Genomic DNA, 21,452 nt, shown 5'->3' with positions numbered 1-21,452 from the left:
TCATATCATGGCTAAAAAAAAACAGGGTCAACTGTGATACTTCAATGTGATATTTTACTGTTATAACCCTTCACTCTGTGCATCAAATTATTTTGCATAGTACAGTAAATAAAAGTTTTGTAGCTGACATGCACAGTTTCTGTATTTAATATACATATTCCTATGGGGTTGGGCACTCGTACTTCATACTTACGGAGTAATATGCCCACTATAGTGAATTCATGCAGCAAAGCAATCATTTCCAGTAGGGTTAGCAGCACTGACAGCTGAGGGAGATGGACGAGAAAGGCCATATAATAAGGTCTGAATAATATGTCTTGACCAACAGATTGGGTGTACGTTTACATTTACAATTACGTTAAGCAGATGTAACAAGGTATATTTAAAGGACTGATCTGGGTTATTGCATGTATTTTAGGTAGGGATGCACCAATACCATTTTTCCCCAGAACGAGTCCGATGCGACAGTGGTTCGCAACCTTTTATTGTCTGAGACCCCGTTTTTCCCAAGAAAATATTTTATGGCTCCTAAATTAATTTAGGGCTTCCAAAAACACGGTTTGGAAAATGGATTCATAATGTACTCGCTCATTATGTAAATTTTGAACACAAAAATAGTTACAGACTGCAGCTTTAATGATCACTGCTCAAAAATATGATGAGGCCCCCCACAGAGCTCGCTGAGGCCCCCTTGTGGGCCGAGACCCCCCTGTTGGTGTAATGATCACCAGTGAGGGTGCCCGGGATAACCATCAGAGGGCACTCTTTACCTTGTTTAGCTCACCCCATATAAGCCTGGTTTTCACATTCATTCCCTGCGAAGTCTTGTTAGTTGTTTAGTGTCTCTACTGCAGTTCCGAGCATTCTCTGTTCTTCCTGTGTTCTTGTTTTTTTTACTTTGTTTCTTGGATTCCCCTTTCTGCCTGTGTCCCCTGCCTTTTTTGTTTGTTTGTTTGAACTGCTTACTTTGTGTTTATGACCTCTTGTATGTTATCCGGATTACATTTTTGGATTACCCTGTTCAATAAATACTGCATTTGGATCCTCAACCTTCGAGTCTCGGAGCAGTTTTGTTACAGAAGACCTAGTCCCTATAGATCCAGCAGTTCAGATCATCCACCTACATCAAGGTAATCGACCACTCGAGGACCATATCCAGGGCTTCTTGAACATTCCCAATTTCTCTAGCCTCCCAGACTATGCTCTCAATGATTTTTTTTCTGCTATGGACTCAATGAATATTATCAATCAACTCTCATCCGTGATGGTCCTCGAGGGTCACTCATTCAGATTCTAGATTATGCGCTGGTTGACTGGGTCCTCCTTCACAATCAGGGAGGTTGAGGAGGACGCTTCCCCTAAACATTCCCCACAGTCACCAGCATGCCCAAGTCTGATGATTGCTAGTCCTGTGTTTTATATACATCCCTGTCCTTTGGTTCCCACACCAGAGCCTCTCCACATCATGCCTGCCTAGCCTGAGCTTCTTCACGTCAAGGTCGCCCTTCCAGAGCCTCTGCTTGTCATGGCCGCCCTTCCAGAGTCCTCAAACAAGATGGCTGCCGTGCCTGAGTCAGCTCCAGATGATACAGCGCTGATCATTATGGCCACGGCTATGGGCAGCGCACACATAAACTCCATCCCGTGACCCCCTCAGCCAAGATGGTCGCAGATGGCCGGCCCCACGCCTGTGTCTTCGGACAAGATGGCCTTAATAATTTTTAGACATTTTACCAAACTTTATTTTAGCCATTTAACCTAACACCCCATTCAAAAAACTTAATGACTTCGGGACGATGGAACCGGAAGTGCTAAAATGCTAACCGTGTTTTGGCCTACAAAGTGATGTCATACCTACACCACTACATGTAGGGAACCACTCGTTATACATAAATCATGTAACAGTTCATGTTTTACTTACATATACGATTTAGTTTTAATCCAAATGATGCATGTGTGCTGAGTGAACGATCAGCAACCAAGAGCATGCAACAGAAGTGCCCTCTCTCTCTCTCCCCTTTCTTCACCATATTCAACCAAATTACAAACTTTTCACTGATGTCTGAAAAAGGGATGAGCTCGACAAGCCGCTGCACGCTCAATCCACTGCGCGTTTTTTGCTTATCAACTTGTGCACCACAGCTATAGAGGCATTACTATATTTTGTTATATTATTTATTTCACTATGTAATATTTCACTAATTAGATACATTTACGTTATAGACAGCCTTCTCTTTTATCCCCATCTCTGTTGTCAGTGTTTCTTTGTCTGGACACAAACACTGTACACATGATGCGTGGTGTCGGAGCATTTTTATGAGTACACGAGCGCTGTATCGATACTGGTATCGTATCGGTGCATCCCTAATTTCAGGTGATCAGTTACCATAATAATACCTCGCCCCAGCAGAGGGAAAAATATCACTATAAAGTGCTGTGTATTACATCGGAAACTCACTTTTTTTCCTTTAGATCTTTGGCTTAGAATCACCTCCTCATTCAAAGTGGATGGTGACGTACAGCATCAATAGATCACTTACATTCAGCTGCACAGCTCCATATCAGAGCAAAAGACCAACAATAACAGACAACTTACAACATACACACACTATTAAATGTACAGGACTTATATGAAATCAACCTTCACTTATATTAACATATTAATGTTTACAAAGAAAGTTCCTAAAAATGGGCACTAAACATGCTCCGTAAAAACAACAACAAAAAAAACATAAAAAATAATGATTTAGAAAGATATTTAAAAAAATGATGTTAATCATCTTAAAGGGATAATTCACCCAAAAATGAAAATTCTGTCATCATGTACCCTTATGTCTTTAACTCCATCGTTTGGTCTATGTATTTAAACCCTACGTTCAGTTTAGTTCTTTGTCTGTCTGGTGTCTTCAATGTAAACGTGTAGTTCTGCTGTGCCTTGTGCCAGAGTGTACTATGGTACTTTCACTGTGCTATTTTAACCTTATTAGAGCTCGTTGCCATTCAGTTTCACAGTATACGAAGAGTTGCCAATATATTCTGCTTGACATCTTCTTTAGTGCCACACTGAAGATAGAAAGGCACACAGTTTTGGAACAACATGAAGGTGACTAAATAATGACAGAATTTTTACTTTTCTATGAACTATTCCTATAGATTTATCTGGCCATATATATGTAGAATCAAGTCCATCCCATAATTCTACTCAACATGTCTCTCTAAGGCTAAGCCATGCAGCTATCAATTACTTCTGTCGAATAAACAATCACGAAATTATGGGGGTCTGAGATTGTGTTGAAAAAAATTATGTTCTTCAAAGGTCGTTATGTTGTATTCTGCTGAATATGGGCATTAGCCATGCAAAACCTTCAAAGAGGTGCTAAGGCCAGGCTGTTGTGATGTCATGCTTCTGTAATGTAAAAATGATCTGATTGGCTGTTGGGGGAGAGGGGGGTTTATATCAATAAATTGGCTCTGAGAGAGAGGGTGGGGCTTATAAAAGGGGGTGGAGCTACACAACTAAGGTATTGTTGGTTGAATTCTTCACCTATGTATAATATTTTCAAGTATAACTAATGCCAGAATACAGAAGCTCCGGAGATTGGAGCGTTCCTTCTAGATGGCAGAAGCACTTGGATCATATCCCTTCCGTTTGACATTTCTTGTTGTTTGGAAGAAGAGGAAAGAAGAAAAAAGTTATTGGGAAACAAAACACTGATGTTTTTGAGATACAAATTTGACTGTTTCAGCTCCACAGTATATCCAAATAAGAAGAATCCAATTGTATAGTTTAACTGCACATGGTCACTGAAATGTGTTGCTTAGGTAGTAAATTTGTATTCAGTTTACACATTGTGGAACTGAAGCAGAACAATGTGCGCTACAGAGAACAAGCCTCACGTCAGCGGACAAGGACATAAAGAGCGAAAGGCTGGCAATGGACTATTTCAGTGGAAATGCACTGCTTCAAGAAGAACAGACACACTCAGTGTTCATGTGATCTACTGAAGAGGTGTCGGTCTTCAGGGCGTTTACACTGACAGCACATTGCAGGGACCAAGCAACCAGTTAGAGTTGGAGATTTTAGGTGACAATCATGTGACAAATCAGTGTGTCCAAGATAAAGAAAAGAAAAAAAAAACTTTTTAAAAATGTAGTAGAAATGTACACTTTGTATCTATGTTGGTTTTATATAGTACGAAAAACCTTTATATATTGTTCAATACATTTTTTATTTATTTATTTAGTTTTGAATTGAGTCGCTCTAAAATGTCATGTGCTCTAGCCATCCAGCAAAAATGGTGACACTACATTAGTTAACTTGAACTAACGATGAACATTTTTATTTTTATTAACTTTTAATTATTACATATGAATTAATATGAGCAAATGATAACGTTAATAACCTTATTGTAAAGTGTTACCAAAGTGCTAAAATATTTTCCATGTTTTTGGTCACATCATATGCCATTTTATTACATTATCTTACCAAATTATGAATATAAATAGTTAATTTATGTGATATTTTACCAGATATGATGACATTGAGTATGCTTATATGAACCCTCAATGCTATTAATGGCATTTTTAATTGCAATAAACAGGCATGTAAAACACTATAATGGCATAGGCCTATATTCCACTCTGATTACAGTGTGCATATGCTTGGGACAAACACGTTGTTCGACATGAATATAATGCAGTATATTGATGGTCGAAAACATTGAAATGACAAATTTAGGCACATCACCGAAACAAATCCAATACGTCTACAGAAATGTGTTTTGCATTTGACGTGAGTAGATTACAACAGTGACCAGTAACACACTGACTGTATGGAAGTTCATCATTTATGCTGTGCATTGGGATTTGTAAATAATGGCAAAAAAAAAAAAATGGTGAATAATCTGAATAATGAAATCTGCACATAACCGGGAGTGAAGAGGTTTGCTCTTTAATTGGTGCACATGTAAATGTATTCATTGACACACAGTCTTTTTTCTGCATGTGGGTTGCACAACTATGATATAAATATATATTTCAGATTAAAAAATTAAGTGCCATGTCATTGACTAGACTATCAAAGGGAATAAATCAAACATGATCCACCTACAGTTGACGCACATTGGAGTCGAGTAGAAACATCTACTAACACTACCGTGATTTGGCAACCTCCAGCGAACGTAGCGAATCACTGTCAGTGTGAACGCCCATAAAAAATGATGCATTTCCTGGACAGCCCCATGCAGATGGGATAATTGTGTGCAAGAGTAAAATGCCAGCATTTCTGGACGTGGCCATGCAGACCAGTGCCAGTGAGAGCTGTGTGTACCAGGTGGGATTGCCAGCCAGCAGCTCCGCAAGGAGACAGGAAGTGAAGAGCACGTGTCATGTCACAATAGGGTGACCACCCGTCCCGCGTAGCGCGTGCGCGCACAGCGTTTGAAGCCCAATTCATGCGTCCCGCAAATTGAGACCGTGTCACGCATAATCTATGCTTGCTCAAAAAAAAGTTGGTCGCTCTATATCCTCGAGCCCCAAGCATACAAACAAACATTACTTGACATTTCAGCACGCTATTGTTGCCACACCCACCCCTCAGTTGAACTGCTGACTAGGTTGTTGTCAACTTTTTCGTTGTTGTCATGACAACGCACGCACGCGCATACCAGACACACTGGGAAGGAACTTTTAGATGCGCGCTTTCCAATTCGAAAAATTTGAGAAAGAGAGGCACCGCCATCATCAATTAAAAAGAGAAGGTGTGGGTAAAAGAAAGACTGGGAAAATGAATATTTGTGGCTGAAAGGTGTTGAGGGGGATACCGAGAGGGCTTTTTGTGACCTTTGAAAAACGTCCTTCTCAATCAGACATGGAGGGGAATACGATGTCAATCGTATTTTTTTTTAATACTTTTTTTTTTACTGTTCCTGTGGTGTTGAGCAACTACAATTCCTGTTAATCCTATAATTTTATATTATAATTTATTTAAAGTGAATAAATTGTAATGAAAAATAAATAAAATTAAATAGTAAATCTTAAGTGGAAGTACATCTGTCAATTCATTGAATGTTCAAAATATTATGAATCTTTATTTAGAAAAAAAATACACATTGGTTGGCCTATTCATGAGCATACATCAGCAATTACTCATGTTTAGGGGAATAGGGCATTAATAATATACCATGTAAGGTGGTATGTGCTAGAAATGGGTAAACCACTATCAGTGAGTCTGCGCGTGGGGTGGGGGCACCGCCGCGCCAGGCAGTGTCCCACATTGTCCCTCAGAAACATACCCCTTGTCCCCCCTTGGGCTTATTAGCAGGTGGTCACCCTATGTCACAAAGGCTGATACCCTGCTCTCATCTTGAGTTTACACAAGACTGAAAGACAGTGCAAGGGTTAACATGATGTCTCGCCACACTTCTCCAGTACTTACCCCCACTCTTCATCACTTAAAGGAACAGAGCACCCAAAAAGGAAAATTCGTTCATCATTAACTAACCCTCCAAACCTGGATGAATTTATTTTTTCAGTCAAGCACAAATTATCCAAAATTCTATTTTTGAGAAGTAAATGTCGAGTCTGATGTATCATTTAGTGCAATATCGGTATAGTGCAAATTGTCTTTCCAGTTCTGCATTAAGTTTGACAGCTAACTGAATCCGATCTGATTGAAATGTGACAAATTTCATGATGCATCTCAATCATAAGATAAAGGATCATAATCAAATCAAATCACTATACAATTATATATCATTTTCATTGTGTAGAAAAGAGCACTCTGGAAAGAAAGTCATACATTTGGAACAACAAGAGGGTGAGTAAATTATGACAGGATTTAAATTTTTGGGTGAAATAGCCCTTTAAAACTGATTGTGAATATGAAGCTCATTGTAGGAAGTTAGTGACCAGTCACAACTTTGTATGCATAGAGATCTATTTTAGATACCACATTAGACTACTCCATCAGATAGATACGCCAACGCGTCCGCCATCTTGGAACATCAGCATTTCAGACAATACTCAGTCACATTAAAAACCAATGAATTTTCAAAAATACCACAATAGTATTTTTTAAATAAAAGTAATTTAAGTGTACTTCGAGTATACTTTCATGACTGTGTAAGTAAGTTTTACATTAAATTTTTAAACCATTATGTTTTAATAATCTTTTGTCCTACTTTAAATAAGGTCTTGGAGGAATCCGTACTTGGCATGAGTGTATACGCAGGCCACCTTAACATATTCTATGGTGGTTGGTATGCATGACATGGGTACGGGAGGCGCAGAGGGTGGAAGAGACACTTGCAGGCTGTCTCTCTCCCTCAAGTGCATCGTTGTGGAGGAAACCTGCCTTACCCATCAAGCCTTGCAGTGTCGCCTCTCTCACAGGATGGGGTGCGGTTCTCAATGGTCGACAACGTCCAGCCAGTTGGATTTGGGGGGACCTAAATCTTCATTGGCGCATAAATTGTCTAGAAATAAGGGCAGTGTTTTTGTACTTGAAACACTTCATCCCACTCCTAAGGGGCTATCATGTGTTAGTCCACACAGACAACACATCTGTAGTCTCTTACATAAATCACAAGGGCAGTCTGCATTTATATTCCCTTTTCAGGCATGCATGCAAACTTTGGAGCAATGATGAAATGATGACTCCACTTACAAGTAGTGGAGTCCATATGCCAGAGGTACGCCAGAGTGGAAGTGAACCTGTTTGCCTCCAAGGAGACGACCCACTGTCCCCTCAGGTTCGCCCTCAAAGCCTCCAGCTCCTCTACAGACGTGGCATTTTCCTTTGATGGCTCTGCTTCCGGGGGTTCTAGCAAGGGTGCGCCAAGACCAAGTCCACTTTCTCATAGTGCCTCCATTCTGGCTGGCCCAAGTATGGTTCTCTGACCTGATTTTTCTCTTGGATGGCATTCCATGGCAGATTCCAGTTCAGAAAGATCTTCTGTCTCAAGTGCAAGTGACAATCTACCACTCCAAGCCGGAGATCTGAAAACTTTTCATATCATGGTGCGAGCAGCACCAATTGGACCCAGTCAACTGCCCGGTCGGTTCAGTGCTGGAGTTCTTTCAAGAATGTCTGTCAACGGGTTTGACACCGTCTACAATAAGGGTATATTTGGCCGCCATATCAGCTAGCCACATACCTTTAAAAGGGGTTTCTGTTGGGAGGAATCCTCTGGGGTCTCGGTTCTTGAATGGTTCCAGATGGCTGAGGCCTATTTGCAAGTCACAAGTTTTGTCCTGGGACCTAGCATTGGTCCTGGGAGTGTAAACAGAAGCTCCATATGAGCCATTAGAGTCAGTTTCAGAAAAAATGCTGAACCTCATGGTGACTCTCACTTTTGTAAGATGTCTGTGTTGCGGCAGGATGGTCCCCTCCGCACACATTCATCAGGTATTTTAGTCTGGATTCAGATTCAACCCCAGGGTTTCAAGGTTGATCTGGTATTAGCCCATGCTCACAGCTGTCTGTGCAGAAACACAGCCTTGTGGGGCAGGCATTGTCCAGTGGCGTGACAACATTCATATTAAAGTTTCAATAACGTCAAGCCATGATGCGCCGTAGAGTTCCACTCGAAAGGTAACATTTCAGGTTATGTATGTAAACTGGCTCCCTGAGACGCTGCTTTGTGTTGTACCATGCTGCTTCGCTACGTAATCATGTTCAGCCAATCCTCAGTTGACGTGTAAACATGTGCTTTAGAAACCAGCTCACACAAAACGTTCTAATAGTGTCAAGCCATGAGGTGCCATCTAACTGGGTTACATACATAACCTGAGGCATTCACTGCTTTCATTAGAAGCTTAGAGCAATCTGGCTGTAGGATTTTCTGATGATCAATAATATTTTTCAGAGCTTTAACCAATATTCCTTTTTATTTACCATAAGCAGAATTTTAACATGAATAATAAACTGAAAATCAGCTGTTAAAGACTATTGCGGCTATGGATACTGATGAATGTCAATAACTACTGTGGGTTGCAGACTCACAATCAACTTGCTCTCAAGTGCTCACGGACCAGCTTTGACTGTTTCAATATGGCGGACGGTAATGCATAGAGGTCTGTAGAAACAGTTGCAAATTATTCAGCAGTAGAATACTGTAGCTGAATTTAATTATACATTTAATTGCATAGAACATCTATTACAATTTATTTAATTATTGTCTGAAAGTTTTAAAGCTGTTAGTTTCAGCTGATTCTAAACTATCTATTCCCCACATCAATCAAGAGATTTTCTGCAGTATGTAGATTCAGTCTCCCTAGCTTTGCTATGGATGCCTGTTTGGTGAATGACAACTGCAATTGTGTGTCATTTTAACATGCAGGTCAGGATTTCAGCTGGGCCCTACAAGCTGGTTTGAGGTTCTGCTGCAGTGAAATTTAAACCAGGTTTTAACGCTCAGAGTTCTGCATTATCTGCCCTAGCTCTCAGTTGTTCACTCCGTTGGCATCTGCAGAGCGTTTCTCTCCTGGTACAGCATCTGCAGCAGAAACCCAAACCATATCAGTGTAAGCTGCAGGTATAGTGTTGCCTATAGAGCAAAGAGACATGCAGACTGATGCTTACTTAAACCCCCAGCCCGTCCCACCCAGGACTATAGCTGCCACCAGGATGGCCCCTGCGATGGACCCTATGATGAGATTGGTGGCACTAGGACCTGTTTGGGCAAGTGTAGGAAAACGGGACATGAGCTTTGATTTGCTAGAACTCAAAATATCTGTTCCAGCACAACAGATGGTGTTTTAAAAAGATCCAGCATTTTATGCCATGTTTGAGGTTTGTTTTTTCAATTCTTCTGGTCAGCCCTAACACCCTAATAACTTGTCTAACGACAACGTACCAAACTGTGGTTGGTCACTTCACATGTTGGTCAAACTAGGGATGGCCATTTTTCAAAAATACTGTATTTGAATATTTGGGGTCATAAATAACAAATATTTGAATATTAATTTATTTAAATTACGTTTGAGAAAGACGCTATAATTTTATTCATCAAGTTTTTGTCACCATTTCTGAACAAGCTTACCTTTTGGACTTCCTGCTTATGCTTGTTCATTCTGCTGATCATTGTTCAAATGTTTGGGGTCGGGAAGATTTTTAAATCTTTAATTCATCTTTAATTTTTTTATCTTAATGGCCCCAATTCTTTGAACTGCAACATATCTATGTTTGCCTGTAATGGCCCTGCCTCACTGTAAGAAGAAAAAAAACTGAAGAAAAACAGAAAAAGGTACTAGTATAGTTCTGCCAGGATATTATCTGTTAAGTTTACAGACATTTCCTTTAATGCAATGCGTAATTCAAAATATGGGTAAAACACCTGTGGAAAATTTATTTGGAAAATTCTTTCATATGTGCCCTATTTTCACAGACTTTTCTTAGAGTGTAGTTTCCCTCTCTCTGATGTATTCTTTCCTGTCCACTGGGTGGCGCTTGTCTCTATTTTTTACATTCTGATTTTAGGAAATGTGTCATGTAATAACTTTTATATTTTGAAACACATATATGCACTACAGTGGACAGACAACTAAACTACTAAAATTACTATCTTTACTAAAACAATAATAGTACATTATATTCAGTAGGATTTAAAATAGAAATTATACTTTTATTCAGGAATGATGCATTCCAAAACTAAAGTATAAAAATCTATCCAAACCAACTTCTGAGCCTCAAAAAAGTCAATCATGAATCCATTGAATATAGAAAATCTATTTAAACTGAAATCCCTCCTGCAGTGTTTTATGAATGAGCTCAATTGTTTTTGTATGTGTATGCATATGTGTTTGTGTAGGAGCAAAGCAACAAACCCTTGGGTTCCTCATCTTCACTAGGGGCCGGTTCTTTTGGAGGGTCAGGCATGCTACAGTCTGTCCCCGCCCATGTTGTGTCACATGTACAAGCCGCCTCATTATTGCACACCTGTTTAAATTTAAAATCACCAAAACAATGCATAAAATACAAATCACATGAATTATTTCTAAGTATTACTTTGTAAGTATAATGAGAAATTGATTTTGGAAAATGTACATGTATTTAGTGTGTGTATTCGGGATTGTTCTCACCCCATGACTGGAACAGATGTGTCCGTTGTGTCCGGTGGGACAGGAGCTCAGGTTCAGATCCTGAATAGGGAGACACTTCCTGTCCAGACACATCATTGACGGACCACATGGAGTCCCATCCTCCACATAACCGTGATCAGTCTGATCATCCAGCAAGACGTGACCACCACTGAGAAAACAGTGTGTGTGTGTGTGTGTGTTCAGATCAGAGCACTCTGATATTGGCAGCATAATCTCAATAATGCAATTGGCTCTGAAATACTCTCACCTAAAGGATTATTAGGAACACCATACTAATACTGTGTTTGACCCCCTTTCGCCTTCAGAACTGCCTTAATTCTACGTGGCATTGATTCAACAAGGTGCTGAAAGCATTCTTTAGAAATGTTGGCCCATATTGATAGGATAGCATCTTGCAGTTGATGGAGATTTGTGGGATGCACATCCAGGGCACGAAGCTCCCGTTCCACCACATCCCAAAGATGCTCTATTGGGTTGAGATCTGGTGACTGTGGGGGCCATTTTAGTACAGTGAACTCATTGTCATGTTCAAGAAACCAATTTGAAATGATTCGAGCTTTGTGACATGGTGCATTATCCTGCTGGAAGTAGCCATCAGAGGATGGGTACATGGTGGTCATAAAGGGATGGACATGGTCAGAAACAATGCTCAGGTAGGCCGTGGCATTTAAACGATGCCCAATTGGCACTAAGGGGCCTAAAGTGTGCCAAGAAAACATCCCCCACACCATTACACCACCACCAGCAGCCTGCACAGTGATAACAAGGCATGATGGATCCATGTTCTCATTCTGTTTACGCCAAATTCTGACTCTACCATCTGAATGTCTCAACAGAAATCGAGACTCATCAGACCAGGCAACATTTTTCCAGTCTTCAACTGTCCAATTTTGGTGAGCTTGTGCAAATTGTAACCTCTTTTTCCTATTTGTAGTGGAGATGAGTGGTACCTGGTGGGGTCTTCTGCTGTTGTAGCCCATCCGCCTCAAAGTTGTGCGTGTTGTGGCTTCACAAATGCTTTGCTGCATACCTCGGTTATAACGAGTGGTTATTTAAGTCAAAGTTGCTCTTCTATCAGCTTGAATCAGTCGGCCCATTCTCCTCTGACCTCTAGCATCAACAAGGCATTTTCGCCCACAGGACTGCTGCATACTGGATGTTTTTCCCTTTTCACACCATTCTTTGTAAACCCTAGAAATGGTTGTGCGTGAAAATCCCAGTAACTGAGCAGATTGTGAAATGCTCAGACCGGCCCGTCTGGCACCAACAACCATGCCACGCTCAAAACTGCTTAAATCACCTTTCTTTCCCATTCTGACATTCAGTTTGGAGTTCAGTAGATTGTCCTGACCAGGACCACACCCCTAAATGCATTGAAGCAACTGCCATGTGATTGGTTGATTAGATAATTGCATTAATGAGAAATTGAACAGGTGTTCCTAATAATCCTTTAGGTGAGTGTAGATGCTGATTAACATACATGATCAAACATATGGATCATGCATTTGCCTCCGAGCTTCTCACCTGCAGTCGATCAGTCTGCCCTGATGGTTGAAGTTTGTAGGAGTGACTTCTCCTTTCATAATTCCAATCCGTGGGATTCGGCCCATGTTAGTGCACAACAGATACCCGCAAAACACATCACTGCAAATATAGAGACACAGCGACACTTCTGTAAGGAACATTATACTAAAATTCACATTGCAGAGGACTGTTGAGTTTGAATATTTTTTTTTTCCTTTGTATGTGCATATTCAAATTTACCAACAAAACTCAGCCCTAAAAGTGTGAGGGATATGGGAAAGAGGCTATATATATATATATATATATATATATATATATATATATATATATATATATACACATATATACAGTATATATATATATATTAGGGGTGTCGCGATATACCGGTATTGACGATAATCGTGATATTCAAAGCATGAAATATCGACATCGTGTTAATTTAGAGCAATACAATATACCGGTATTGGCGATATTGGCGTTTTCTAGACGCAGCGCTCGTCCGCGCCCGCGCAGCTAGAGTGAAACACTCTGTCCACACCCGAAAAAAGTAAGCTGAGCTCGCCAGTATTAACAACAGAGTTCGTCGGCTTCAAAGAAAACAGCACCTTAGAGGTGGTCGCACACCGGACGAGAAGCGCAGCGCCACGTCTTTAAAATTCGAACACATTCTGTGTGAGTGTACACACACCGGACGAGAAGCAAAGCGTGGTTCTATTCGGCGTCTGTCCGCGGCGCCCAGCAACGGCTAATGGGCCTTTCACACAGGACGCGGTATGCGCGCCGCTGCGCTATTAAACCCATTCATCTCAATGGCTTGCGCCGCGCAAGGACGTTTTGTTGCTGCGTCGATCAAAGCGCAAGCGCAGCGGTGCGCATCATTGGCGTGCTCACTCGCATGCCGCGGTCAAAGTTCAAAATAGTTCAACTTTTGCCGCTGCGCTCTGTGACGATTACCAGCGCGGCCAATAGAATCAGGGGATCCAAACAAGCACGGAAATCAAAATGGATGATCGTCTCATAGACAGACAGATTTACATTAAAAATAGTTGTGTTTTAACAGTCAGGTCACTTGTAGGTAGGCAATGTGTGTAAACAGTTTTTTAATATGTGTCCCCATATAAGTTTTTAAAACTCCGCCTACGTCATAGTGCAGCGCAAATCGCGTTGTATTTGAAGGGCAACGCTGAACCCAGCGGCAAGCCCCGCGCATACCGCGTCCTGTGTGAAAGGCCCATCAGCCTTGTTTAAAATCCTGCCGCGACACAGAGCGCAGAAAAAAGTGATCAGATCACAGACTCCGCAACTATTGTATTTAATTGTACAGTATAATCATAACATAGTACAGACATTATCTCAATTCCATAATGTCCTTAAACATAATGATATTGCTGGCCATGAGAAAGTGCGTGTCCGGTGTGCAATACCTCGAGTTGTCAGACGCGACGCGGCTATTATTTTACTAGTCATCATGGAATGGGAAACGTGACATTAACTGTTAACAGGGGGTTTCTGTGTTCATATATTTAATAAAGGGTGATTATTAAAATTAAGAACCCCGTTTTCTTTCCTCATCTTATTTTTGTATTTGTATTTGCACTTGATTTTTTTATTCAAATCTGCTATCTGCATGACTTTATTGGCGCCAGTGCAACAACAGGTTTAAGAGCTTTTCAGTTCTTCAGGAAACCTTCAGACAGTGTTTCGCTTCAGTTTGAAACCAGATAAACTTCACATGCTTGTCTTCCTTCACAAAAATTTGCAATAGATTGAGTACGCAAGAATTAAAAATGCATGTGCCTTGTGTTTATCAGTATCCTTATGTTTGTTGGGTAAAAAAGAAAAACTATATAAATAAAGTAAAAATTAATTTGACTGATAACTACCCCTATATTCTATAGATATCGCGATATATCGATATCGTGAATTCTTTTGGCCACAATAACCGTGGTGTGAAAAAACTAACATCGTGACAGCCCTAATATATATATATTACAAAGTATTTTTGAGATATGAATTACACTTCACAACATGCAGCTTGTTGAGTTTTTGCTATTTCTTGTCTAAGCAAGCAGAATATCCCAGAGAGAAGTGGGATCTTTAGTCTTGGGCCAGTAAGCAACCTCCCAGAATGGTTGAATGGTTTAAAACTCACTGCTTACTGCACTGGATCCATTTCTCTCCATCTTGACCACAGTTGCCCTTCTCTGAGCCCTCTGTGTTCAGCTTCTCATAGCAGAACTTCTCAGAACTCGCAGCCTCTGTACGAAAACAAAGAAAAAGGAGAGAAACAAGGGAAAAAAGAAAAAAAATCAGTATAGATAAGCTAGTTTGACTAATGGTAGTTTACTGTATGTAGCTCTACTCTACTGTATCCACCATTTAAGTCATTAGTCGACTAATTGCGCTTTATATTAATAAGCCATAAATCAAAATATTTTTCCTTTAATTGCCTATATAAAATACACTCTGTATAGCCTAATCAGAGCACAAATTCAAACATAAAGCTTGTCACAGCGCATCAGTAAAAGTAATGATTATTAATGTGTTGTGAAAAAATTAGATTGAGACTGTTTAACATTTTAATAATTTATTGATGATGTTTTCTGTGTTTCCGGCTGCAGAGATTAAGTCAACAATGCTGACTCGTCATCTCCGCAGAAGTGGACGCTGAGGATACACTGAGTTTCGGTTCATTTATGTCATGCGCACAAGTTCACAGAGACCGTATCGACAGATAGCACCATTGTTTTACAAAATTATTGTGTTATTGTGTTATTGTGAGTTTACAAAAATAAAAATAGACCCTTTAAAGCAGAGGTCTTCAGTCCTGCTCCTGGAGGGCCACTGTCCTGCAAAGTTTAGTTCCAACCCTAATCAAAAACACCTGAATCAGCTCATCAAGCACTTCAGAATCGCTTGAATATTCAAAGGCAGGTGTGCTGAAGCAGGTTGGAACTAAACTCTGCAGGACAGTGGCCCTCCAGGAGCAGGATTGAAGACCTCTGCTTTACAGTTTGCATTACTCTTATGTGTATGAGTATCATCATCATCTTGATGTTGACAGGTAATGGTCACTCACTTGGACCCCACACATATTTACACTGACTGTCTCTCGTCTTGCACTCCCCAGCGTAGCAGCGGCCCTGCAAAAACAACACAATCTCACTAATCAATAGTTAAACACCTACATATATCAATCAAACACACTGATCAGATGATTACGGCCTTTTTAAGATCAGTAGCATTGACTGATATCAGTGCCTGCTCTGCTAAAATATGCTGACGCTTTCCAATGACTAATGAACATTTTTAAATATTTGTAAATATTTAATTAGCCTAATTATCAATTCAATGCAATTTGCTACCATTATATTTATTTTTAATACTTTTTCTTCTACCATTCAGTTTATTTATTTATCTACATTTCATTCATTAACTTATTAATTTTATAAATTTCTACTTTAACATTACCAATCGAATTATAATAGAACAAGCTATAAAAGCTATGAAATTACACAAGTGGAAATAGGTGTATGATGTTAAAAAACAAAAAACAAATCCTACATACATGAAAACTCTGCTTCCTTTTATCTAATATATCAGATCATTTAAAAATCTTAATTAAAATGAGTTTTGTAAATAAATTTATATCAGAAGCTCTTTAAGATTACGACAAATTCCAGCTTTCTTGATACTGTCACTGGCCATTTAAAGTCCCCCTGTGGTGAAAATCAAGCTTTTAATGTTGTTTATGTGTCTATGTGGTGTTTTTAATATGATTACAACAAACCACGTGTAAATTCATAAGTCGACAGCATTGCTGAGTATTTTCTCCTTAAAACTGCAGTGAACCAAAGACAGTCTCAAAAACACGCTTTGAAATCGCTGGTGTTTCTGACGTCACAAACTACGTTGTAACCAATCAGATCAGGGGCTCATTTGCATATTTATAGAAGCATGTATACTAAATGAGGCAAGGGTGTCGAGTTACATTCAAGATATTTGAAGAATTGATGAAGGCATGAAGAATTTTTTTCATGGAAAAAACATTTAAATATGTAATTTTAGTGATCAAAGATGAGTTTTAAAGGATGAAATTATTGACTACAGGGGGACTTTAAATAAAAAAACCCTCATTGGCCAACCCGTAATAAATACCCATGTTTCAGTAGAGTAACAGTTTTTGTGGTGGTACCTGTTCGAGAGAGCAGAAGTAACCGTCCTGCTTGTGTAGATTGGGAGGGCACTGCACAGACACACACAGAGATGCAATGAAAGGTTCAATAAAAGCATACATAATCAGACTGTTATATGTGTTTGGAGTAGTGCTGATATGTCACTGACCAGCCCTGAGTCTCCTGAGCACGTCTCTGAAATATCACAGTCATTCACGGCGTAGCGGCAGGTGTAACCTCGCGGGTAGAACTGAGACACAGAGAGAAAGAGATAGAGCTCCCACACACCTCTTGTAGAGATTACCTGTGCTTGACTGTATTGAATGTGCACGCATAGTTTTTTAATTCATTATGTTTTAATAATCATTTGTCATGTTTTAAAGAAGTACACTTATTTTGACGTGTTGACTAACATACATGATTATAATTTTAACAGTAATGTTAAACTCGTTGCCTTAAAATGATTAAGTAAATAAACTTCCTTCTGTAACAGATGCGTGCAGATAGAAAGACGTAGACACAGAAGATGAAGATTCAAACGGGTAACTTTTCTTATAATAATCCAACAGGTAGCGATCCACACAGAAAATACAAACACACACCATAGTGTTAACGATACAGGACAAAGAGTTCAGGATAAGGTGACCTATACATACACAAACTTAAACAAGATGATTAAACTAACACAGTTGACACTGATGAACTAATAATGACAGTAACCAAGGATACTGATGATGAGTGACGCAAATCAGAACAAAGACACATGACAAATTAAAACTAAACTAAGGGGGAGTTTACATGACACCTTTTTCAACTAAAAACGTAAAACTTTTTATCCATTTTGGTAATTCGTTTACACGATAACAACGTTTTGGATGCCTGAAAACGCAAACTTTTGAAAACGGATTTCAAATTGCAAGTTTTTGGTCTCCATGTTAAAAACAAAAACGTGAATCTCTGAAGACGATGATGTCATGCACATGCGTGTTACCTGTTCAGTCTATTGTGTTTCATCGCCATCTAAAGGCTTGGAAGCAGAATACAGCGTTTTTAGTCATTTTCAAAGAGCCGTGTGGATCGGGATCGTTTTGACAATTGATGCAGAAAACTCAAAGGAAAAACTTCTCCATTTTAAACATGTTGTTGTGTAAACGTTCCCTAAACTGAACAGAATGGTGACAGATGCGTAACTGAAAAAATTAAGTTATCTGGAATTGTCAAGTTCACAACTTAATTTTTTCAATTACATGAAATTTATTTTCTTTTTATTTTCATTTTCTTTAAATCATTTTAAGGCAACGGGTTCCCTCACTTTTTTTAAGTTAAGTCGACTGATAATTTTTTACAGTGTACTGTGTGACTGACTCTCACCAGACATGTTTTATTGCAGCAGGGTCCGTCGCTGCAGTGTGCACCGTTAGACAGAGAACACTTTTTACAGCACTCTTTAATGCACTCCTATGACACACACACACACAGAAGACACACATATAACAGCTGAATACTGCTGTGACACTGCAGTGAGCTTATATAATTTCCTGTATATGTGCTGTCTGTATATGAGTATCACGTAAACTCACTTCTCTTGGTCCACAGTCACACTCCTCTCCCACTTCTACATATCCATTTCCACACTCTGTCTCTTCAAACAGCTGCAGGACATACATGCAAACGACATGAAGATGAATAGATAAATGAAATGAAACTGCACTTGTAATGTACTTCAAATCTTAAAAGTATATATTTTTTAAAACTGGGTCACACTTTACTTTGCACTTTATCAATTAGTGTGTCACTAGACTAACAGTGGACTAACTGTAGTAGACTGTTAGGTTATGTGTTAGGGCACAGGTAAGTAGAATAAGTTGACGTAGTTGCGAGTGTCGCTTCGCAGTCAAAAGCAAACAGAAGCCATTATAATGACTGACGCTGTCTACAGTGATACAGTATACAGATGCACGTTCAGTTTCTGACTCTCCATGCGCTTGAGTCTGTCAACAACTGGACAAACAGAAGAGTGAAAGAACGTGGGCTTTGACGTGTCCAGTTTAAACTAGTTTCTGTTTTAAACTCTCCTGAATACCTCACCATATAGACATCATATTCGTTTGTTTATACAAACCGAGAGATGAGTTATTACAGAAAACTATTTCTGTGGTAATGTGCAGCATGTCACAGATGAGATGACCTAGAAATATTTAAATGAAAGGCAGCCTGTCTCCTTATACTTTCTCATGCAGTTTCTTATCTTTGGATAAATTCTGATGATGTTAATGATGCCTGACCTTGGTGGGTTTGTTAAAGAGGCAGGATCCTCCTCCCTTCAACAGGAACTCTTTAAAACCAGTGATACTGCACTTTGAGAAAATCCGTGTGAGCTGAACCCTGAGTAGAGATGAATAGAGGAAGAACGGTTTTGCAACAATTTACTCCCACTGACAGACCCATTGAGATGCATGTCATTTGAAAACATTTATTAAATGAATAGGAAATAATTGAATTTATTATATATACACAATAACAATAATTGTGTGTTTTTATAGATTGTGTGCATGAGTGGTAACAGGAGAGTTGATATTAATGAGTATTAATTGATGATTAATGAGTATTAATTACAGCTTTTTCGAATGCAGTTTGTGATATACCTGTGTGTGAATGAAAAAGGGCTTCAAAGTTTTAAAGATTTAAAGGTTTGTATTTGTATTTGTGATCTTGTGATATGATCTTCATTGGTTGCTGGTGAACAACGTCTACTTTAACCCTCAAACACTGTAGTTGTAGCTGAGACTGGAATAATTGACCAATCAGAGCAGAGCAGACCAATCACATTAGATTGGGCCATCTGACCAATCAGAGGAGAGTAGACCAATCACAACAGACTGGGTCAGCTGACCAAACAGAGCAGAGTAGACCAATCACAACAGACTGGGTCATCTGACCAATCAGAGGAGAGTAGACCAATCACAACAGACTGGGTCATCTGACCAATCAGAGGAGAGTAGACCAATCACAACAGACTGGGTCATCTGACCAATCAGAGGAGAGTAGACCAATCACAACAGACTGGGTCATCTGACCAATCAGAGGAGAGCAGACCAATCACAACAGACTGGGTCATCTGACCAATCAGAGGAGAGCAGACCAATCACAACAGACTGGGTCATCTGACCAATCAGAGGAGAGTAGACCAATCACAACAGACTGGGTCATCTGACCAATCAGAGGAGAGCAGACCAATCACAACAGACTGGGTCAGCTGACCAATCAGAGGAGAGCAGACCAATCACAACAGACTGGGTCATCTGACCAATCAGAGGAGAGTAGACCAATCACAACAGACTGGGTCATCTGACCAATCAGAGGAGAGCAGACCAATCACAACAGACTGGGTCATCTGACCAATCAGAGGAGAGCAGACCAATCACAACAGACTGGGTCATCTGACCAATCAGAGGAGAGCAGACCAATCACAACAGACTGGGTCATCTGACCAATCAGAGGAGAGTAGACCAATCACAACAGACTGGGTCATCTGACCAATCAGAGGAGAGCAGACCAATCACAACAGACTGGGTCAGCTGACCAATCAGAGGAGAGTAGACCAATCAAAACAGACTGGGTCATCTGGGCTGCGTTCAGCCCCGACAAAACGTTGCACAACGTTTTTTAAACAGAAACGGTGAAGCGTTGAACACACTGTTCTGATGACGCAAGAGTTGCAACTATGGCAGCTGAGAAGGCCATTCTTTGTGTTCTTTGTGAAGAATTTTCGGAGCCTGATGAAGTCGGTATAAATATGTGTTTAATACTACAAAATATGCCCGATGTTACAGTTACTGCACTTGCCGCCCAGAACAAAAGAGAACATCCCAGTCGAGTGAAGGGATTGCTGAAACTGAAATGGAAGCACACATCTTACCTAATTCAGACTAAAACACATCTATTTAGCCTCACATACTGACTTTATTTGTAGTTCATACTGTTTTAATACCCTGTATTTTCTTTCTCATTTTTAGGAAAAGCACTTAATTACCATTGTTTATTTCTATACCAAATGTCATACACTTGCAATGAAGCTAAAAATATAAACAACTACATCATTATGTTGATATCCTATATTTTTACAATAAAACTTACGACAAACATGTCTTCTAATATCCTCAGTTGTTGCGTATACCGAGCTGCATCGAACACATTTGTAAATTACTTTCCTTGAACCCATTGTGCGAGTTCACTTTAATACCGCGTGCTTTATATACATGTTGCTGCTGATTGGACTGCAGTTCTGACACACCCACCAAACAAGAGAAAACGTATCTAAAACCCTGTTGCACACCGGTGCACGCCGTTTCCAGGAAACATGACGTTCAACCCGGAAACCGAAGCAAAACGTTGCGCACCGTTTTGAACTTGAACGTGCCCCTGACCAATCAGAGGAGAGTAGACCAATCACAACAGACTGGGTCATCTGACCAATCAGAGCAGAGCAGACCAATCACAACAGACTGGGTCATCTGACCAATCAGAGGAGAGTAGACCAATCACAACAGACTGGGTCAGCTGACCAAACAGAGCAGAGTAGACCAATCACAACAGACTGGGTCATCTGACCAATCAGAGGAGAGTAGACCAATCACAACAGACTGGGTC

General features: G+C 39.9%; 1 protein-coding gene across 1 annotated transcript in view; it reads right to left on the bottom strand.

Annotated features, from left to right (window-relative positions):
- Positions 1-907: 907 nt before the first annotated feature.
- The window catches only part of adam23b (ADAM metallopeptidase domain 23b), a 47,802-nt gene continuing 27,257 nt past the window's right edge, over positions 908-21,452 (bottom strand). Inside the window, exons 15-26 of the mRNA XM_084123347.1 lie at positions 19,088-19,187; positions 18,383-18,454; positions 18,174-18,260; positions 16,972-17,052; positions 16,823-16,873; positions 15,707-15,770; positions 14,780-14,885; positions 12,628-12,747; positions 11,083-11,251; positions 10,828-10,939; positions 9,584-9,674; positions 908-3,658 (exon numbers count right to left, since the gene is read on the bottom strand). Coding sequence (XP_083979473.1) covers positions 3,613-3,658; positions 9,584-9,674; positions 10,828-10,939; positions 11,083-11,251; positions 12,628-12,747; positions 14,780-14,885; positions 15,707-15,770; positions 16,823-16,873; positions 16,972-17,052; positions 18,174-18,260; positions 18,383-18,454; positions 19,088-19,187 — 1,099 coding nt within the window. The 3' untranslated portion in view covers positions 908-3,612. The remainder of the gene's footprint in view (positions 3,659-9,583; positions 9,675-10,827; positions 10,940-11,082; positions 11,252-12,627; positions 12,748-14,779; positions 14,886-15,706; positions 15,771-16,822; positions 16,874-16,971; positions 17,053-18,173; positions 18,261-18,382; positions 18,455-19,087; positions 19,188-21,452) is intronic.

This window comes from Abramis brama (genome assembly GCF_963993115.1).
Source record: "Abramis brama genome assembly, chromosome: 8".
NCBI classification, from domain to species: domain Eukaryota; kingdom Metazoa; phylum Chordata; class Actinopteri; order Cypriniformes; family Leuciscidae; genus Abramis; species Abramis brama.
Note: the sequence above shows the minus strand (reverse complement) of the source record. Positions and strands in the feature narration are given on the sequence as shown.